General features: G+C 35.6%; 3 protein-coding genes across 6 annotated transcripts; 2 read left to right on the top strand and 1 right to left on the bottom strand.

Annotated features, from left to right (window-relative positions):
- Window positions 1-942: 942 nt before the first annotated feature.
- cers3b (ceramide synthase 3b) lies at window positions 943-9657 on the top strand. Of its 4 annotated transcripts, none has more exons than XM_077193766.1 (11): window positions 943-1173; window positions 1943-2113; window positions 2419-2536; window positions 4516-4634; window positions 4749-4806; window positions 6387-6437; window positions 6625-6717; window positions 8011-8139; window positions 8558-8664; window positions 8750-8903; window positions 9020-9657. In XM_077193766.1, the coding sequence occupies exons 2-11, from the start codon at window positions 1950-1952 to the stop codon at window positions 9128-9130; spliced, it is 1104 nt and encodes a 367-aa protein (XP_077049881.1). In that variant the 5' UTR covers window positions 943-1173; window positions 1943-1949; the 3' UTR covers window positions 9131-9657. The 4 variants fall into 4 exon arrangements, with proteins under 4 accessions (XP_077049881.1, XP_077049880.1, XP_077049882.1 ...); XM_077193765.1 differs by having other exon boundaries at window positions 952-1173; window positions 1946-2113; XM_077193767.1 differs by having other exon boundaries at window positions 997-1173; window positions 2367-2536.
- caps2 (calcyphosine 2) lies at window positions 4905-17933 on the bottom strand. The gene is made up of 17 exons (XM_077193769.1): window positions 17771-17933; window positions 17624-17664; window positions 17488-17533; window positions 17309-17407; window positions 16899-17117; window positions 15444-15511; window positions 15261-15350; window positions 14408-14482; window positions 14234-14329; window positions 14034-14112; window positions 13845-13960; window positions 13699-13775; window positions 12740-12891; window positions 12430-12549; window positions 12219-12315; window positions 11856-11954; window positions 4905-5053 (listed from the first exon to the last, which is right to left on the bottom strand). The coding sequence occupies exons 1-17, from the start codon at window positions 17816-17818 to the stop codon at window positions 4920-4922; spliced, it is 1656 nt and encodes a 551-aa protein (XP_077049884.1). The 5' UTR covers window positions 17819-17933; the 3' UTR covers window positions 4905-4919.
- Window positions 17934-18530: 597 nt separating this feature from the next.
- glipr1b (GLI pathogenesis-related 1b) lies at window positions 18531-21608 on the top strand. The gene is made up of 5 exons (XM_077193763.1): window positions 18531-18975; window positions 19785-20024; window positions 20130-20245; window positions 20424-20509; window positions 21218-21608. The coding sequence occupies exons 1-5, from the start codon at window positions 18802-18804 to the stop codon at window positions 21340-21342; spliced, it is 741 nt and encodes a 246-aa protein (XP_077049878.1). The 5' UTR covers window positions 18531-18801; the 3' UTR covers window positions 21343-21608.
- The last annotated feature ends 507 nt before the right edge of the window (window positions 21609-22115 follow it).

Here is a 22115-nt window from a genome sequence, read left to right as displayed (position 1 = left end):
AAAATGCATTTGAAGAATAAGATATTAAAATGAATTTAAATAAAACTGGGATTTCCTTTATCTCTGGAGTAGTAAGACATGTTCTGATAAAGATTGCACAATATCCAGTAGGACTTAAAGGATCATGTAAAAGAAATGCAATTTGATTCAAATTATTTCCAATGGAATATATTTGTATTGGTTCCAAATTCTTTACACACTTTAAGATCTTTTGATTAGCATACTTTGATAAGTATTGCATTTTAACTGTCTCGTTCCTAGTAGTACAGTTAAAAGAAATCCTACAGGAGGCACAATAGGAGATTAAAAATCCTAAAAAAAATTATTTTAATTCCTTTTAAAGTCCTGCATGGGCATTGCGGCACATTGGATCTATCTTTTGTTTTGTGTTGGAATCCTGTAAATTCCATAAGTATCATTTTTATTTGTTTAAAATTATGATGTAGCAGGAATCCTGTACACATTCCTGTAGGACTTTGACTAGTGTAAGTGATGCTTTCTTACCAAATCACTCACAAGTTATTGAGAACCGATAGCAGAGTTTTCCTGTAATTCCGCTTGTATTACATGACCTTAACAACACCAAGGTCACAGTTTCAACTCTCAGGTAATGCACTCAACTGATAAAAAGAAAAGAAAAACCTTGTATAGCTTGAACAAAAACATGTCGCTTTGAATAAAAGCTTATCTGCCAGGTGCCTAAATGTAAATAAGATCTAAAACACACACTGCAAGTAAGAAATGTCAGAACAAATAGAACATTTCTCGAATTCACCTTGTGAGTTATTAACCTGTTTAGAGCATGCAATATTTCAAGGTTCATGTCCTCTCTCTCTCAGCCTTTCTTTGACTCGATCTACCTGAGGTGATTGTGGCCCCTCCCACATATCCAGTTCTCTGGCCCTCTTTCAAGACACACACTCTCAGGCGGTTCAATGAGCTCTTTGTGGGGGGGGTTGAGGTATGTGGTGAAAGTGTGTGTGTATGTGTGTGAGTGAGAGAGAGTGAGAGAGTTCACTTCTTCTGTAGTACCTTGCGGACTGGGCACTACTCTGGAGGATCAGCTTAAAGGTGTGTGTGTGTGTGTGTGTGTGTGTGTGAACAGAATCACAACAGAAGGGGAGAGAGAAGTGTGTAAGATCTAGAAAAGGACAAATCTGAGAGCAAAAGAAGGTATGGATTTCTTTCAGTTTGGCATGTGTTTCTCAGTCTTTGGGATGTTATGTGCATCTGTTTGTCATGGTAACCATAAACAGTCTATACTTACAGTACTATAAGAATACATACAGTAATTTGAGCTCCATTACAGTAAATTTCACTCCAACAAAATGCTGCTTGAATCAGAGTATTGTGCTTTTGTCTTTTGTGTGACAAAATAACAAATCTTGTATAACACAGAAGACAAAAGTGCAAGACTCTGAATCAAGCAGGACTGAAAGCAGTGTAGCTCAAGTTACTGTTTTTATACTATTACTAATACTAGATACCATTGTTCCATTTAGCTGTCGGCTCTCCAGATTGAGTCTGAATTACTTTATGTAAGTCCAGATTCGGATACTCCCAGCGAGACTTAATAGACTAATGGCTATTGTCTGTCTGTTCAAAACTCCTTTTCACGCAGCCACACACTCTTTCTGCATGTTATTGTTCTATATTTCATTAATATAGTCCCACGCTACTATTTCTGACACTGTTAAACACCTCAGAGCACGTTTAAATGCCCAGAATGTTCCAGTAAATTTTGCAGGACGGTGTCTGTTCATTTTTTTTACTTTTGTTTTCAGGGAGTGAAGTATCCTATTACAGTAGCTACCGCATAATACTACAATAGTGTGGAAAAACGGACCCAAACATTCTATTCAGTTCCATTCAAATCATTTCAATGACAATTGCTTTACAACCTCCAGTTTTCTCTTTCTTCCTGTTTTTGTGTTTTTCACAGCAGGGCGATGCTCAGTGAGTGGTTTTGGTGGGATCGGCTGTGGTTGCCGAGGCCGGTGACGTGGGCGGACCTAAAGGACAGTGAGGGGTGTGTCTACGCCCGTGTGTCCCACTTGTACGTCACTCTACCTGTAGCAGTACTGCTGCTAGGTTTAAGGGCATTATATGAAAGGTACACACACACACACACACACACACACGCTAAATGATATTGAAAAGACCAGCTTACATCAGCATTAACATACATGCTGGTTTTTGCTGATTTGGCTCTGGTGGACTCGTGTATCTGTTTATCAGCAAAACTGAAGCTGGTAAAGCCAGTTGGCCAAGGAAGCTTTACTGCTTAACCTACTTAAGAACAAAAAATATTTACATTATATGGTCTTATATTTGTTGAAGTGCAGTGAACAGTTTCTGGTTAACAGCAGGAGAAGGCATCACTCTTTGTGCCTTCACTGCCTTCCCCTCATTCAATAGGCTGATCGCGGTGCCACTAGCTGAGGCTCTTGGGGTTAGAGACAAAAATCGCAAGAGAGCATCACACAATCCAGTACTGGAAGAATACTACAAAACACACTCTAAACATCCAATACAGGTAACATCCCAAACACAACATCTGATTACTTAAAACCTGTGTAAATAATGCTTTTTAATGTATTTAATCTGGAACTGGACCAGATCACGTCACCCCAAAATTATTATTTTTTTGTAAAGAAAATAATGATTATTTTAAGGGCCTTTTTTTTACTTTGTGCTGAATTAAGCAATCAGAAGTTTTCATTTTAAGATTGCATTAATAATCAGAACAAAAAGCAGTTGAAGGATGACATGCATAATTCAATTATCTATCCGACGCTTTTAAGTTGTTGTTATTCTTTAACCTCCTATTCTTTAAGGCTAAAAGTCGTTCTTAGAACTGATATGAAAACGTAGGATTTAACCTGGTTTAGATAACGAAAGTTACAATCACTTTTGACTTCAAAATGATCAGTAGTAACAGATAAGATTCTCAAAGCCTTTAAAGGAGGCAAAGTTTTATGATGTTTAAATATACAGACAATAAAATGGAACATGCCTCAAATTCATCTAAAAGATCCGCATCTACTGCCTGGAAATGACCAAATGTCTGATATTTAATCGATAAATTCAATTAGAATAATAAGACACTTTATATAGCTGCCTGTTACCAATCAAATGAAATCACTAACAACTAAATTCATCTTTGGCACAGAAGCTGCATCTGAGTTGGTACAATTACAACTGCATAAATAATGTTGAGATTAATGTTAAAAAATAAATTTTGTTTATTCAACATTTGTATATCTCAAACTCAATATCACATTTGCAATTGTGCACATATTTGTGAAAACAGCTCTCTTGGTCTTGTGATATTACTTATTATCATATGTTACAATATAAAAATCAAGATCTCACAAGCAGACTTTTTTTTGCAATCATATCTTGTATTGTGTGGCCTTTTGTATTTAATGTTGGTGACATTTTTCACCATCGCCCTCTTTGATTTCTGACCTGGCACATTGGTAACAAAAGAAATCCCATTTGAAACAAGAAGATTTACATCCAATGTAATGATGTTAACAAATCAATCATTTAATGCAACGGCAATTTAGTAATATGCCTGCAGTTGTGGTCTTGACCCATCTTGAAATAAAATCCCAAGTCCTCAGACCAGGAAAAGTCTGAGTACAAATGCGGTCGAGACTGAGACAAGATCATGACCCTGAAAAAAATGTCAAAAAATGACTCGAGAGACCGGTCTGGAGTACTTCAACACTGAGGAAAATGGGTGGTGATCAATAGGGCAGAAGCACATGACATATTCTCCTCAATGCATGTTTAAGCAATAGTTCCTAAATTGTACATTAATATTTAAATATCTCTATTTAGTTCACCACAGCACTATTAAGTTTCTAAACTGTCAGATGAGACCACACATGACAGTTAGATGTTAGAACACACAAGTAGATAAATAGTATGTAGAGGGAAGCACAGGTGTCCTGTGAAGCGAATAGTACAGATTAGTTCAAATTGTTACTGTATTTTATGGAATATTGCAGTATTTATTATTAATGATTTATCTGTGCACAATTTTTTGTAATCTTTAATCAAAATAAGATTTACCTTCAATAAAACATTTATATATATAGTATAATACTATTCCTTATAATACATTAAATGTTTTCATTAATTATTGTCAGTTTTGGCAATACATTATAATAAAGCCTTGAACATGATTCAAACAAAATTGTATGTTTTAATATACATTGGATTCTTTAAAGGTGCAACCATGTGTAGGTAGGCTACATACTATAATGTATTATAACTGTAGTTGAGTTATGAAAACATAACGTAGGCCTACTACAATATTTATTTTATAAGGCATTACAAATATCGATTAGATTAAGAATTCCTTTTGTAATGCATAATATATAAAAACAGGCTTCAATAAAAGTGTTAGAGCGTCATTAATAGAAACATACAGCATATCCTATTCGCTGGTACAGTAAATGTGAAGTTTATGTGTCTAGGAATGTTTGTGTGTCATGTATTTAGTTGGATATAAAAGGTGTGTGTAAAAAGTTGGGCTGGTCGGAAAGGCAAGTGGAGCGCTGGTTCCGCATACGGAGGAACCAAGACAGACCCGCAGTACTAAAGAAATTCAAAGAAACCAGGTATATTTACACACACTAAACAAACTTTCATGATTGACTCATTCGTGTTTTACCATTGTTAACCTTCTCGTTTTTCCAAACGTGTATATTCTTTTTATTTATTTTTTTTTGTAGTTGGCGGTTTGCCTTTTATCTGTGCTCGTCTTTCGGAGGCGTGTTGGCTTTATATGATGTAAGTGTTTTTTGCTGTATATACAGACCTCAGACTGTATCTGAACACCTAAATGACCTCCAAACAGCTGTGTGTGTGTGTGTGTGTGTGTGTTACTGCACATGCAGAGGTTCTCAGGAGAGACCGTGAATCAGCATGTGTGTTTGTGAGAAATGCCTGAGGGGTAATTTGTTACATTTTCCCACCTGTGAACAGCTCCACCCTGATAGAAAGATCCACAAATGGCCACAATAACAGGCATGCACACACCCAGACAGGCACACAGAAATCAATTTTTGTTTTAAAGAACCTATAATTAAACAATGTCATGTGCAAAAGTGCAGTTTATCACATCAGACCAACGGCTTGAGAGTGAGCAGCCTACGATATTGCTTTTATGAAAGTTACATTTACATACACATAGACACAATATTGCCAGCTACAATTTTTTCACGGATGGATCCAAAGCAAAGCAACACTTGACTATCAGTAAATGAATCAGTGTTTCGACCAAGTAGAGAGTGAATGAATCAGTGATTCACCGCTTGTTTCGTTGCCGAATTAATCTGTGTCTGGAATTGCTACTAAGTATGTACTACATTTTAATTTACTTCTCGAGCATTGAAAATAAATTATGTGTTGTGTCCCAAATGATGTACTATGCTCTATGCACTTATACACTATGTACTCAGCCGTGTAATGTATGAACTAGATATAAAGTTATACAGTTATTTTTTCATTCACTATCGGAGAATGATTGCCCCTCCTCGCAAGCTGCTGAGTGCATGAAGAGTCCAACATTTCCACACTTATTTTCCCCCGGTAATTTATAAGTGCATCATCCAGTATTTAAAGTGCACTTTTTCGTTTTGAAATTTTCAGTGTGAACATATTACTTGCGCTATTTATGCTACAAAACAGCATATAATATTGCATAAGTACGCAAATTGGTACAATATGACCTCAAAATGTATAGAATTTTTTTTTTTTTTTACATTTTTTATAATACACATAATATATCTTTTTTTTTTGTTTACTTCTCATCTATACAGTAAGGCTCTCTCACTCTCTGTGAGAGTGTGAGCAGTCTTTTCTATATTGCATTTGTGCTCTAGTACCAGAGCTTCATTTCAGGATTTATTGCTTTTTTTTTTTTTTTTACAAATGAAAACAACAAAAAAATCGCATTTCCCATTCATTTTCAATGTGGGGTCATATTGACCCCAAAGGCCATGAGTGACTTTTTTTTTTTTTACATACCTTTAAAACAACTTTTGAGCCCAGTTTTTTTGTGTGTATAGATAGATAATTTAGAAAAAGTCATTAAATTGTATTCCACTGAGATGAAGGGAACCATTTTTTTTTATTAAAGAAAAGTTGATTGGGGTCATACTGACCCCAAAGCAAAAATGAGTTAAAACGATTCAATGATTCACTCACTTGTCGCCACCTAATGGCGCAACGATGTCACTTGGAGAAAGAATCACTGAAAAATCCTCACCGCTTATAAACTCTGAAATCTTTTCGTGTTTATTTTATTTAATGGTATTATTTGGTTATAGAAATAAATAAACTGTTAATTATATTGTTTTGTTCAACAGAAACCATGGTTTTATGATCTACGGGAAGTTTGGGCAGGATTTCCCAAACAAGTAAGTGTAACTTATGGAAGTTTAAAAAACACTACCTTACTTCTCATAGTGCTTTAAAAGAGTACAGCACAGTGAAAACCAGTCTGCATGTTGTTCCGGGAGGGTTGTGTTTGTGCAGGCATGTTTCTATGGCGGTTGGTTTTTAAATATGTTTGTTTTGTGTGTTTCTATATGTCTGTGTGTACAGTCACTGCTGGACTCTCAATACTGGTATTACATCATCGAGATAAGTTTTTATGGTTCTTTACTGTTCAGTGTGGCTGCAGACGTCAAACGGAAGGTAAGGATGCACCAATATCAGTATATCAAGTTCACCTTATCAGTTAAAGAGTATTTCACTATCTATATCACTTAAAAGATTATGTATGAATATGAGATTAAAGGATTAGTTCACCTCAAAATGAAAATTTCCTGATCATTTACTCGTGGATTAATGCCATCCAAGATTTTCATGTCTTTCTTTCTTCAGTGGAAAAAAAAATTACGTTTTTTGAGGAAAACATTTCAGGATTTTTCTCCACACAATGGACTTCAACTGTAACCAAATTGTTGAAGTTCAAATCAGTGCATTTTCAAAGGGCTCTGCACAATCCTAGGAATGTCATATCTAGCGAAACGATCGGTCATTTTCTAAACAAAATACTAATTAATATACTTTTTAACCACAATTGTTCGTCTTGTGCTGGTCTGCGACGTGCCATGCATTATGTAATCACGTTGGAAAGGTCACGCTGGACATAGCCGGAAGAAAACCTTTGGGTTTCAAAAGATTTAAACATCCAGGATACACACACGAAAGGACCATTTTAAACAATAAACTGACACAAAGACATAAATATGTCATTCAACATGCAATAAAATTTGAACGATCCTACTCCTCCACGCTTGTAAACAATGGGGGCGTTACTTCCGCCTACGTCCAGCGTGACCTTTCCAACGTGATTACGTAATGCGCAGACCAGCACAAGACGAGCAATTGTGGTTAAAAAGTATATACATTTTTATTTTGTTGACAGACAAATGACAGATTGTGTCGCTAGATATGACATTATTCCTTGGATCGTGCAGAGCCCTTTGAAAATGCACTGATTTGAACTTCAACAATATGGTTAAGTCCATTGTGTGGAGAAAAATCCTGAAAAGTTTTCCTCAAAAAACGTCATTTCTTTTCCACTGAAGAAAGAAAGACATGAACATCTTGGATGGCATTGGGGTGAGTAAATTATCAGGAAATTTTCATTTTGAGGTGAACTAATCCTTTAACATGAGATCGGTAAGTTCATAAACACACTTTATCAACTAGCCTGCAGGTATCAATCCTATTAATGTCATAACATAGTCAGCAAGTTACTTTACACAAGTCATTATAATGCAATAATTCATGCAGTTCAGTGCATTAAGGTTTAATAAATGGAATACAATGTCTTGCATTTATTAAAATAATATGCTTTTGGAGAAATTTGATGGAATTTGTAAATAACTGATAATATGATATATTAAAATTGCCATCTCTTAAGAGATATGTCCGTCAAGGTTTATGGAGCTCTATTTCTCTCTCTTTGTCTATTTGTAGGACTTTATGGAGCAGTTGGTCCATCATTGGGCCACTTTGACTCTGCTGTCCTTCTCCTGGTGTGCAAACTACATCCGCATTGGCACACTGGTCATGCTGGTCCATGACACATCTGATGTCCTACTCGAGGTGAGGGAGAGTGAAATAGTGGAAGAAAAAAATCACCCAAAAAATATATTTTTTTCTATTTAAAAACAAAAACAAATGCTGTTCTTTTGAAATTTCCATTCATTAAAGAATCCTTAAAAAATATCAAGCAGCACAACTATTTTCAACATCAAATCAGCATATTAGAATGATTTCTAAAGGATCGTGTGACATTGAAGACTAAAGTAATGATGCTGAAAATTCACCTTTGCCATCACAGGAATATATTGTATTTTAAAATATATTTAAATATAAGTTATTTTACATTTGCAGCCTTGGTGAGCATAAAAGATTTTCAAAAACATGACCCACCCCAAAACCTCTGAAAGGTAGCATTTTATGTATATGTACAGTATAGGGTATTTTGTGTTAAAGGTTTTTGTTTATCTGTTTCTCTAAGTCTGCTAAGATGTTTAACTATGCTGGATGGGAGACAATATGCAACAGTATATTTGTGGTGTTCGCTCTGGTCTTCATGGTAACCAGACTCATCATCTTCCCTTTTTGGTAAGTGTGTGTGTGATGGAGGTAAATGTGTGGTAGATTTTAGGGTTAGATACGATTAAACTGTGTGTCCATGTCATGTGTGCAGGCTGATCCACTGTACGTGGGTGTATCCTCTGGACCAGTTTGAACCCTTTTTCGGCTATTATTTCTTTAATGTCATGCTTGTGGTGCTGCTGTTATTGCACGTGTTCTGGGCCTCCCTTATCCTCCGCATGGTCAAAAAGTTTGTCTTTGGCAATGTGAGTATTCATTATTTAAATAAGATTTGATACATATTGATATTCTGATGTAGATCATTTTTGGTAGAGGGTAGAAAAACATGTGCGCAAGATTAATTCTCTTTCTTTCTCTTCAGCTAAAGGGTGATGAGCGCAGTGATGAAGAAGAGAGTGAGGAGGGCTCTGAGGAAGACTATACGCACACATACTCTAATGGATCTGTGAATGGACTGTCTAATGGCCATTGACACAGAGGGAACGCTTCCACAAACAGACACAAATTTACTTTTGATGCCATGCATGCATATATGTCCATATTGGACACATGATTCATCTGTAAATTTTTTTGCATAGCCTTTCATATTAAGGTTTGTATATGTACATAATATGGTAGATGAATAAAATCAATACAACACTTTTAAACATCAATTTATAATTTAAAACTTGTTAGCATGTGCCAATCCACGCAGTAGTAAAAATTTTCCACATGAAGGCTGCATTTGTTTGATATTTGTGAAATATTACTGCAATTTAAAACAACTATTTTGTTTTAATATATTTTTAAATGTAAATTATTCCTGTGACTGCAAAGCTGAATTTTCAGCACCATTAATCCAATCTTTAATGTCACATGATCCTTCAGAAATCATTCTAATATGCTGTTTGGATACTCAAAAATCTAATTTTGTGCTTAATCTTTTTGGAAACCGTGAAACATTTTCTTGTTTTAATGCATCCTAGCTGAATAAAAGTATTAATTTCTTTAAAAATAAAAGTACTGACCCCAACCTTATTTTAAGCAGTATTTTACATTGTATCATGTCGAAGCTAAAGCATTTTGTCAATTCAGGAGTAAAATCTTGCAATATGAATGGTTATTAACATGAGTAATATAAATGACTTTACATTAAGCTGCAACAAAGCAAACCCTATAACAAACATATTACAGTGTGTACCAGAGATGGGGGACTCGAGTCACATGACTTGACGCGAGTCGCAAATTTAAGGATTTGAGACTTTCTTGACTAAATTAAGAAAATGACTTGGACTTGAGATCCAATGACTTGGACTTGAGATCCAATGACTCGAGACTTGACTTGACTTGAACTGTATGACTCAAAAATGACTTCATATACATTTTTATATAAATCATCGAAATATTGATGAACAAAATGAAAGCAACGGAACCATTGACGCCAGTCATCAGATTCTGCGCGATTGCGTGACGCACAGAAAATAGCGCGCTAAATAAATAAAAAAATCTCCCAGCATCGTTTCTTTTTGGATATAAACACTAGAAATTTACCATATTCATACAAGAAGATTTAACTGGCAAGGGATATCGGACACGACCATCACAACCTCGAACTTCATTCACCACGTCTAAAAGTAAGCTATGGCTTGTTTAACCTGTTTGTTATAGTTAATTTGACTAAAGTTTAATCTAGAAGGAATAGTGGTTAAAACAGCATGCCTCTTTATACAATATTATCTTTTCAAATATAGCTTAAGGCTGTCAATAGATTCAAAAGATAATTAATGGTGGCATGTTTTTTAATAAATTCACGCAGACATTTGCCACGGTTTCTTTCAAATCATGCTTTAAAGCCAAATATGTCGCTATTTCCAATGACGAAAAACAGCGTAAAAACTGTTAATGATGTTTTGTCGTGTTTTATGTTCCTCTTGAAGCAGGGTCATATGTTATCAGGGGGTTGGGGGGCAATGTGAGCAGAATTAATATGCACCCAAAATTCAAGATGTTGAAAAAATGTCCCTAGGTTAGATGAGTTATTACATATGATATTAAAAAATAGTTCCAGAATATTGGCGCGATTGCAAATTTGATAATGATTTTATAGGCTACAACAGTCCAGTAAACAAAGAGTGAATATTGTGGTGTGACATAGACGTAATATTGTAAATTTTCTCTGTTTTTGCTCAATTTCTCCAATGACAGTAGTTTCAAACAAGCCACAGAAAAAGAGTAAATCCGGGGTTTTTGTGATTGAGTGACCTGGTTGCTTAGTTCCAGAATGAATCTGCCGCTTTGAACGAATCAGTTGAATGAATGCTTCTATGACTCGTACATTAAGACGTTGATTTGGCGCCACCTATTGGCGGTTTTAATTTCATAATTAAAAAAATAGAATTATTTTTTAGCATCTAATTTTTTCTATTTTAAAATGATTATATTTGAAATAATTAATCTCATAACATTATTTATGGTGTTGTGATTGCAGTGTAAATGCATGGATAGAAAAAAAATGGTTAGAACATAGTTAGAAAAAAATGCCCCTGGAAATCAATTTAAGGGGTCAAATATGGGCTATTAATGGCAAAGTTAATGTCTGGGTGATATTGCATTAAAAAAAAATATATAAGCAAAGTTAAACATACGACATTTACTATAAAACCAATATAATTAAATGCATCACGCTTGTGAATTTGCCTTCAAATGTTTTATCTTCAACATTTTTCATATAATTGTTATTATAATCATAATAATTCCAAATTTTGATAATAATAAATACATGCTGTAATAAATTATACGAATATTATTAATATTACGATATAAATGTATAAAAAAGGTAATGAAGGTAATCAAAAATAAATAAGGTTGAGGCCAATATAAACTTTTTTTCTGTTTGGTATTGTAACTTGACTTGGACTTGACTTGACCCTTAGCAGGACTCGACTTGATTTGCTTGAAGTGAACCATTGACTTGACTTGACTTGGTTGCGTGTACATGCGACTTAGACTTGCTTGAGACTTGATGGTATAGGACTTGAGACTTGTGACTTGAACATGTGTGACTTACTCCCACCTCTGGTGTGTACAGTACATAAAAGCTCAATATTTTACTCATGTTCAGAAAGTGTCATTCTATAAAACAGTCAGATAGTCTCAGATACTCCAGGTAGCTCTCAGATTGTTGATGTATTCTTCATCATCAGAGATTTCAAAACTTAGACCCTCGTAATAGTTCTCAAACTCGGCATATGACACAGTCTTGGTGACCTTTCCTGCTTCCCGTACGAAGACCAGAATGTCAGGGTTCGGAGCGGCTTCTGTCAACAGTCCGAAATAAGAATGATACAGTAATATCTTCATAAACATCAGTCATCCATGTTGCCCATGTGTTAGTTTGTTTTACTCATTGCCTTTATTAGTGTATCTGTAAAGGGAACTATATAGCCTTTCCAGAAATAAATACTGAAGTACCACACGTTACCAACATTCATTGTTTGTCATGAAATATTGACCGACAGTGAATAAACATGACTTCAATAGCTGCTGTCTGTGTGCAAGAGACTAAATGATCAGTGGCTCACCGTGTGTTGCGTCAGACTCTTGTTTGCCTCTATAGAATTTTTCAATATCGCTCAGGAAAATGGAGCCGGTTTTATTTGGGTCAAGCTTTACATAAACCTAAAAACAGAGAAAAGATAGGAACATTAGCAAATGGCCTAAATGGAAATTCAATAACTCACAGAGCTCAACAGCGTCCTCTGGAGGACGAAAGCAGTCCGGCTGGTCTGTCACCTTCAGGAAAACGGCTTTTCTGTTCTCGCTCATCTCCCCAGTAACGGCACGCATCACATCAGCGGGGTGCACCCGCCTCTCTGCACGCCGACCCACAATCCTCCACACCGCCTCGAAGTCCTGTCACACACAGCACACGCTAATGTAGCGGCTCAGCACTCTCACATTATGTTCTACATCAACATGCCTGCTGCTTTCCTACAGTCTCATTTCAGATAGATAGATATCCATCAGGAAATGTAAATATTGACTTGCTTCAAATTTAGCTTTTACATTTTTAAACATGTTTTATGAGATTTTTTCTCTTTACCTGTTGAGTAAGGCACAGTTGATCCATCAGAGATTGTCTGAGCAGAGCTTTTTGCTGAACACTATCAATCTTTATATCCAAGTTCTGCAGATCCCTTTCTAGATTGATTAGGGTTTGGATCGCATGTCCCCTCAGTTGATCGCGCACTGCACCTGCAAAAACATCCACCAATTAGAGCACTGGATTCCTTGTCAAGCTTACTGTGACTGGTTAATGTGCCATCAAAAGTATAAGGGCACTTTAAGGTGAAGTGTGTAATTTCAGGTAACTCAATACAGCTTTTAAATCTTAAAATGTGATGCTCAGTGTAAGACCGATAAATGTGATTTCAAAATGGGTTCTCGGCCAGTTGCAATGATATGCACAAAAATAGATGTATTGATTTTTAAAGTCATTTTTTTGTTTATTCAACATGTTTATTTATTTGTCTGACACAATAATGTAATTGCTTTAATGCTCTTATATCTTCATTTAGGGAACCCACAGCGTATAGCAAATATTGATATACGTTACCATTCAAAAGTTTGGGGTCAGTAAGATTTTTCATAGATATTCATAACGTTACAATAGATTTCTATTTCAGACAAATGCTGTTCTTTAGAACTTTCTATTCTTTAAAATCACAATTTCTACAAAAACTATTTCAGAAGGATCATGTGACACTAAAGACTGGAGTAATGATCACCGGAGTAAATTACATTTATAAAATATTACGGTTTACTATTTTACTGTATTTTATCTAATTAATGCAGCATTGGTGAGCATAAGAGACATTTAAAAAATCTCACTGACTGATGGTAGTGAATGCAACTAACTGGCATATCATAATTTGATTAAAATTAGCCTAATTTTAACATAAAAAATGACACCTCATCTGTGGGTGGAAATTTTGGATGAATGCTAATGCATTTGAAAAAAAAAATGTTTTGTGCAAGAGCGAATGCGTGTTAAGGATTAACCTTGAATTGCCTTTAGAGTCTTTCGATCATTGATTTCCTCTTCAGAGAGACAATGTAGACTTTCCCCAGACTGAGTTCTGTGCAAAAGAAACACTCAGTACTCTAACTTGTGCACTCAAGTACATATGTGTGTGAGTGGTACATACAGCAGGGCTCCCTTGGCTGTGTCATCCACATCAGTAACTCTGAGAGTCAGGCACGGCTGCTGTCTCAGACTTTGGGGGAGGTGTGGGTCGTCTGTACAGAAATGAAGCTCGGCACCCTGGGAGATGCAGGCAGAGTGTTGATGAATTAATGTTATTCGGGGAGTGTGTGAAAGATGATGAGTGCCGAACCTGTGAGATGTCTTGAAGGCAGTACGGCCTCCCTCTGTTCAAATACACACCACGAGCGATAAAGGGCAACGCGTTCCATCTGAAAGAGTTTCGATTAACATTTAACTTTACAAAAACAACTACATTTGGAGGGAAAATATGTAGTATGAGCAAACAGTGATGTGTTGTATTTGTACAAATGCAAAGCATCATAGCCTGACCTGTTTTTCCCAAAATTTCGGTACTCGTACACGGTCAGTGTTTGGTCACATGTGAAAAAGAAGCCAATCAGTTTTCGGCAAGCCTCACGTCCACACCTATATATCAAACACACACGCATTACAAAATAAAACACCAAAAAAACTGTTGAATCTCCATCACAATACTATAACTACCTTGATAAAATCCTGGCTTGAAAGCAGAGCTTGTTGGATAAAGTGTTCTCCGTTAAAGACATCCGAGTTTTTACCCTGTAGATACAAAACAAAAACCTAAATATCACAAATCACAGTTTTATCAAAGGGAGCAAAATGTTACCAGGTGCTATTTTCAGTTTCTTTCTTTAACAAACATATTAGTTCATTGGATGTTAAATTACATTTAAATACTTTTTTTTTTAAATAAAACAACAATTTTAAATTGAAACCAGTCAAAATAAACACTTACTAAAAAATATAAAATATTTTAATTGTTTCCCTGCTTTTCAGGTGACTATTAACCGAAATCATAAAAAGGGGGCCTTTTAGTCAAAATATTATCTAAAGTGACTTACAAATGAGGAACATCCCAAGCAATTAGTCATTAGAGTCATCAATATTTTAGAAAAGATTTCAATTCTAATTGAAATCTTTACTTTTATGTGTGTATTATACTGAAAATAGATTTTTATATTTTCTTAAGAAAAAGTGGTTCTTGGAAAACTTACCATCACGATTATTGTGTGCTTGTGGGTGGTTGTACAGGCGTTGCTGTGTGGTTGTGAGGGTGTACTGAGTGTTTTTTGCACGCCGACATGCGCCTGGTTATTGGTTTGTTCAAATCAGTAACCCCAAGTATGAGCAATAATGGAATAATAATAGTAGTGCTTTTCTAAGCAAAAACTTTTTATATATACAGGTGTATATATATACTATAAAAATACAAAACAAAAAATATAAGTGGGGACATAACCACTGTGAACTTTATCAGTATGACAGAAGGGGAGAAAGAGCGTTTTGTATCTGAGTCATGTATGTGTGTGGGTTTTACTTAGTGTGGTGAAGAGTTCTCCTGTAGCGTGGTGGGACACTCGTGGGACTGGCAGACACAGCATTCTGTTCCGGATCGCTAATGACAGCCCTGCGTGAGTATCAGAGAACCCTCACAACGTTATTACTAACCACAGACTGACAAAAATGGAACAGAACGAAGGAGAGCGAGAGAGATACTGACCTCGACAGCTGGTCCACCATAACCTGCTCAATTACTGCTTGCAGTTTTCTCTCCTCGGTAAGCCCCTCCTACTCACAAACACACAAATATATCATCCAATCACATTACATGCTCACACAGGACTTCTGGATCTTAACAAACACCCTCCTCCAGGGGGAGACAACAATCTCTGGTCAAAAACATGTGCCAGAAAATGTTTGGCCTGAATGAAAGTCAATGCCATAATTGCCAGAGTAAACTGCTTTTGTGTGGAAAGAAACATAATAAATGTGTGGATAAAATAATAATAAATAAATTATATAAAGTACATTTTAAATTATTATACGTTTTAATTTTTAAAGCAGTGTGTATATATAATATTGTGAAATATTTTTACAGTTTAAAATAATGGTTTTCTATTTTAATGTACTTTACAATATAATTTATTTTTGTGATGCAAAGCTGAATTTTCAGCATCATTACTCCAGTTCAGAAATTATTGTAATATGCTGATTTGATACTCAGTTATTATCAATGTTGGAAATAGAAGTGCTGCAAAAAGAACAGCATTTATTCAGAATAGAAATCTTTTCTAACTATATAAATCTTTACTATCACGTTTTATAAATTTAACATTGCTGAATAAAACATTAATTTATTTCAAAAAAGAAAGAAAAAAATTACTGACCCCAAACTTTTGAATGGTAGTGTATATTACAAAATATTTCTATTAAAAAAAATGCTGTTCTTTTTAAATTGTTATTCATCAAAGAATCATGAAAAAAAAGTATCACAGGTTATAAAAAAAAAAATAAGCAGCAAAATTGTTTCCAACATTGATAGTAAATCAGCATATTCAAATCTTTTCTGAAGGATAATGTGACACTGAAGTCTGGAGTGATGGCTGATGAAAATTCAGCTTTGCATCACAGAAATAAATTATATTTTAAAGTATATTAAAATAGAAAACTATTATTTTAAACTGTAATAATATTTCACAATATTACAGTTTTTTCTGTATTTTTGATCAAATAAATGCAGCCTTTGACCATAAGAGACTAATCAAAAACATAAAAAAATAGTAATGTTTCCAAACTTTTGACCGGTACATACAGTGTGTATATATAGATATATACTGTAGATACACTATATATACATTATATTAAATATATATATATATACACACACTATATTTTATATATATATATATATATATATTTTTTTTTTTTTTGTAAAAACATAAATGCACGAGGGAAAAAAGGAAATAAATTGACTATTCATGTTTTCCAAAACACTCATTTTGGAGTGACAGGTAGGAATAATTTATAGTACATTTAAATTTATTTCAACTTCCAACTTTACTATTGTGCTTATTTCAATGCTAAAAACCTGAGTTTGCAGTCTCCCATTATAAGAAAATCTCTGGCAAAGAGTAAGGAGGCACTTAATTGGACTGGGACCCAGTATTAAACTCACCGCATCCATCATCTTGCTGTTGGGCCGTACAGTTTTGGACTGTTTGTAGATGGGTTGTGTTGTGTTTTTAGAGGTGAAGGTAGATGAATCCAGGTTTGGTTTGTGACTGTACAGTGGACTTCTCTGTGCCTGGACTGTGTGGCTCAGCTGTAGGGATTCTCCATGATCCACAGCAGGTATGTGATTTTTAATTGAGTCTTTCATCTCGGACGAAAAACACTGGGAGGGAAAAGCACAAGATGCCTAATATAAACACTGCCTGTATTTTTTGTTGGGGGGGGGGTTGGCTTTATGCAGCCTCAAAATTGCATTGGGAAAAAAACTACCAGTAAATATTTTATATTTTATCCAAGCATATAATGACATAATTTTGGGTGCACTTTTCCTTTATGGTAATCTTGAATAAGCACCTGCTTTGACTGTGTAGAGGTTGGAGAGCCCCAACTCATGCCTGACAGCTCTCCTGTGACACTCTTGATAGCAGCATCCTTTGGGATTATGGCAGGGTGCTGTAGAAAATTACATGTTCAATAATATAAGACCAAAATCAAGTCATTAAAATACACATCATCATGTTTTGTTATCCCACCTCCTCTTCCGCGTCGTGTAGGGTCTCTAATTTTAGCACTGGAACTCTGGGAACGATATTTAATCAATAAATAACTATATAATAACAACTCTCTGCAAACAATATGTTTGCCAGCTTATCTTAGTTCTTAACTTACTCTGCTGGCCTCGGCCCGCGGTCAGCCCCACTTGTCTTGGGCTTTAGTATAAATACATCCAAACAGAAAGAATAAGTAATGAAGCTTAACACCTTTTCGAGTTCAAAGCCATCCATTAACGTTAGGTTACAGGCATTGCGCACTTACCTGTTGCACGGTTTTATGTAAGGGTGAAGATTTCACATTTGCTTTCATTATTAGTGGAACTGTACACTATATTTATGTATATGTAAATTCTATAGTTGTTTAAAATCAGCAGGTTTTAACACGGTTTTCACTCCCGCGCTCACGTTGCTGTGGTGGTTACTAACCACACAGAACACACACGATGGCAGCGTGACTGTCATCATTAAAGGATTGTGGGTAATGAAGTCTGAAATGAATACACTAAAATAAATGGAAAGATAAATACAAATACCATGTTAATGCATTTATTAAGACTATGGTCAAAAATGAGAGGAAAGTGCCTGTTTAAAAAGAAACTGTAAAATATACAAATGTATAAAATGAGCAGATTTTGTGAATCCCATTTCTATACATTTTTTAAACTGTTTTTTTTTTTAAATCATATAAAATAGCCTACAACATTACATGAAGGGACATCAATGTATTATTGATTAAAGGTAATATCCATTCCAATCGTGATTTTAATTAAAATCTTGAGTACTCTAGCCTACTCATGTCCGGCTAAATATAAAATATAGCCTAAACTTGAACTATAGCTCAGCTGACGTGTAAATTACATTAACTAACTCTAAATGCATTTTAAAAATAGACATTCTAAATATGTACTGGCTAAATATGGCAAAACAGACATTTTTGTAACGGTTTATTAATTTTACATTTAGATAAAGTGTGTGTGTGTGTGTGTGTGTGTGTGTGTGTGTATGCGCGTGCGCGCGGGAGCGAGAACTTGTGCGTGAGAGATGAAGAAAAGAGCCCCGCACATCATATTCTTTCGTGACATGGTGGGTGGTTCTGTATCGGTCCTTTAAAAAGCCCCTGTACGAAGACTGATAGACAGACAGAGAGAGAGCGAGAGATCGACAGACAGAGAGGGCGAGAGAGTGGGCAAATCCACGGCACAATGACGCACAGGTCAGCGCGTCTCTTGCAGTGATGATCCATTGACTCATTTCTCCAGAGCGAAGCAGCGCGGCTCAGGACATTCTCCTGCCATGGACTCTCTCGGCGGTCTTCTCTTACAGATATGGGTTCTTATGTACGGCTCATTCGGCGTTCTGGCTCTCTTACCGGGAATAACGGAACCGGAGTTCATCCGCAGGTGTGTGCAGGCGCATAACACGCAACGCTCGCGCGTCACTCCACCTGCGGTCAGTGCGCGCTCCATGGTAAGACAGGTGTTCAGGGCGCAGGTATTTGATGCATTGGTTATGTTTCGTTTAGATTAAGGATTCCTTTTTTTTATATATATATATATTTTTTATAATATAAATAATTTAGGCTATAATTATTTGCGCAGCTGTCTAAGCATGTTGTTTACTCAATCTTGTTTACTCATGTTCATCATCATTTGTCTGTGTTTGTGTGTGAGATCCAATGGCCCAGTGTTCCACATTTTAAATGTTCATGATTCATCATGCTACTAACAGCATGTTCTCTTGTTTTTGTCTCAGAGTGTTTGGTTTAAGAATATAACAAAAATGTACAACCATCATTGTGGTTGTCATGGCAATCGAGAGATGTTTTTGTATGAGTGGAAAGAAAAGGCTCCCTATTGATCTTGATCGCATTTTTTTAAGTAGTAAAAGAATGAAGAGAAAACAAAGGGTCTTCTTGTTTGTGATGTTGCTTGAAGAGGGTTCTGACAGGCAAATGTCATGATATCTCTAATCTAATATCAATAGCCTAATCATTTCACATGTGTTATTAATTAAAATATAAGCACTATTAAGCAGTTTTTTTTTGTATTTCAATTGATTCAAATAAGTTTCAGCATAGAACAACCAAACTTAGTTGCTCACATAAAATGTTCTGGGATCAAATGTTCTGGGACAAATCACATTGTAAATGTAAGTTTTGTTGGAGCTTGTTCCTCTAAATCCTGTGAGTCATATCTTAAATCATATAATATCTATATATTGTAATTCTATTGATTTGGATTATCGTTGAGTGGATGTGTTTGTGTGTTTGTCTGCAGTCCTGGGACAATGAATTGGCCAAAGGTGCCAGAGACCGGGCGAGACACTGCAAAGCCTCTCATCATCCCGGGCTGGCGTATTTCGGGTACCCGCCCTTCGGATGGATGGGCGAGAACATCTGGCTGGGGGCTCCGTTTGCTGCCTTCTCCGTGGAGAACGCCATACACAGGTGGAACAAAGAAGGAGTGTACTCACTCAAAAACAACAACTGCTCACGGATGTGCGGCCACTACACACAGGTATGTTCTTTTACATTATTACAGCTTTGTATGTAAATATATATCAGCACTGAATATCAGCACTTTCTCAACCTTGTGTATTTGTACATGCATTGTATGTTTTAGTTAATGTGGTCTACAAGCTTCAAGCTGGGCTGTGCTGTAAATGTGTGCTCTAAAGGAATCGAAAACTTCTCCACTCACCCGGAATCCACTATCTTTGTGTGCAACTATGGCGATACGTAAGTTAGACTTCATAATTTTACATTTGGAAGGATGTAGCCAAATGTTCAAGACTGGGGGGAGGGGGGTATACAATTTTTGCTTGATTTATTGTTGCATTGCATTGATATAAAAAAGTACAGAATATTACTTTGTCTACCTCTTGTGGTGATGTTATACCAACATGCTTTATTGCAGAGGACAAGTTCATGGTGTTACTCCAAACATAGCAGGTGTGGGATGCAGCGGTTGTGGATCAGAGATCTGCCGAGACAACATCTGTAGTAAGAGCATTCACAATGAAACATCACAATAACTATCACACAGCAATATTACAGTAATATTACAGTAAACACATAGTTCAGTAGGCACAAACTTTCCTCAACATCTGAACAGATTATATATATATATATATAATATTTTCAGATGGTGTGGAAAGGTTGTACCTAATAAGACTAAACTGTGAAGTGTGTGTGTGTGTGTGTGTGTGTGTGTGTGTGTGTGTGTGTGTGTGTGTGTGTGTGTGTGTGTGTGTGTGTGATAAAAACTGTCCTTATTTACTGTACAAGAGAGCTACTGTATGTCTGCCTGATCTTACTTTTAATTCAACTTCAACTCTTAACTAACTCCTGATCTTACTCATTTGTGTAATTTTATGAAGTCAATTTGATGAGTTAATATCATATTAAATAATATATCTGACATGAATAAAACCAGTTAAATTAGATATAACCACATGTACACTACACATGTCGGTTTTTAGACTATATGACAGTCAATTTCATTTGTATAGCTCTTTTCTCAATACAGATTGTTTCAAAGCAGCTTGACAGAAAATCATAATGTTAATGTTTAAAACTTATTAATATCTTAATGTCAGCTACATCTTTTTATTTAAAGATTTTTATTATTATTTCCATATTTATATAAATGTTGCATATATTCCCAGTATGACGCCTTTTAAACCTACATCTTAATGTCTCTCTTTACAGGATATGATTGGTTCCCTGGGTGGGACCATGGCCCGCCCTCTTCAGCCCCCAGTGTTTCCTATTGGCTGACTAATCTTGGACTGTGTTTACTAGGAGTTTGTTGGCACTTTTATGTAACACATTAATGTCATCCCGTGTTATCTAATGTCTCAAACTTGAACCTTAATCTTTGAATTGCTCCATCATTTATATACGGTTAGATATTTAATTAGTAATCACTGAAATATTATCATATGTATATATATATATATATAGTTCCATTTCTGCTGTGTGTAAATCTGTAAGGTCTATAAATAAATTTGATTTTAAAAAGTGGAATTTTCATTTTACTTCTAAGATTGGCAATCATAAAAGTGCTACTTGAATAAACGTGGGTTATTTTATACTCTTACTGGTCTTCGGTGATCTAATTTCTAAAGTGTGTTACAACCATTATGAAGCGTGAACATGTGTGACTGTGTGTAATATTGCCGTAAAGATACACAGTATGGAGGCTGAGAGTTCAGTTGTTGTGTGTTTCACACACACACACACACACACACACACACACACACACACACACACACACACACACACACACACACACACACACACACACACACACACACACACACACACACACACACATACCAATGAAGTCACGATGCATTCCTGATGATTTTACCGTAACCATGGAAACGGGTGTACGTATAGGACACTGTAGGCCGTGAGTGAGAACAGCTATGAGTCACAAGTTATGAATTATGTTTTGAAGTAGTTTATTTTTCTGAGTAATCAATCAGCAGTGCTCTATTAGTGCACGAGTAATGTGTCATCCATTTTTTTTTAGGATGTACACACACCTACAGTATTATAAGAATTATCAGTATTATTTGCCCCCTTGGTAAATATAATCAAA

Source organism: Siphateles boraxobius, unplaced genomic scaffold, assembly GCF_051911475.1.
Source record: "Siphateles boraxobius isolate OS27281-9 unplaced genomic scaffold, OSU_SipBor_1 31, whole genome shotgun sequence".
NCBI classification, from domain to species: domain Eukaryota; kingdom Metazoa; phylum Chordata; class Actinopteri; order Cypriniformes; family Leuciscidae; genus Siphateles; species Siphateles boraxobius.
Note: the sequence above shows the minus strand (reverse complement) of the source record. Positions and strands in the feature narration are given on the sequence as shown.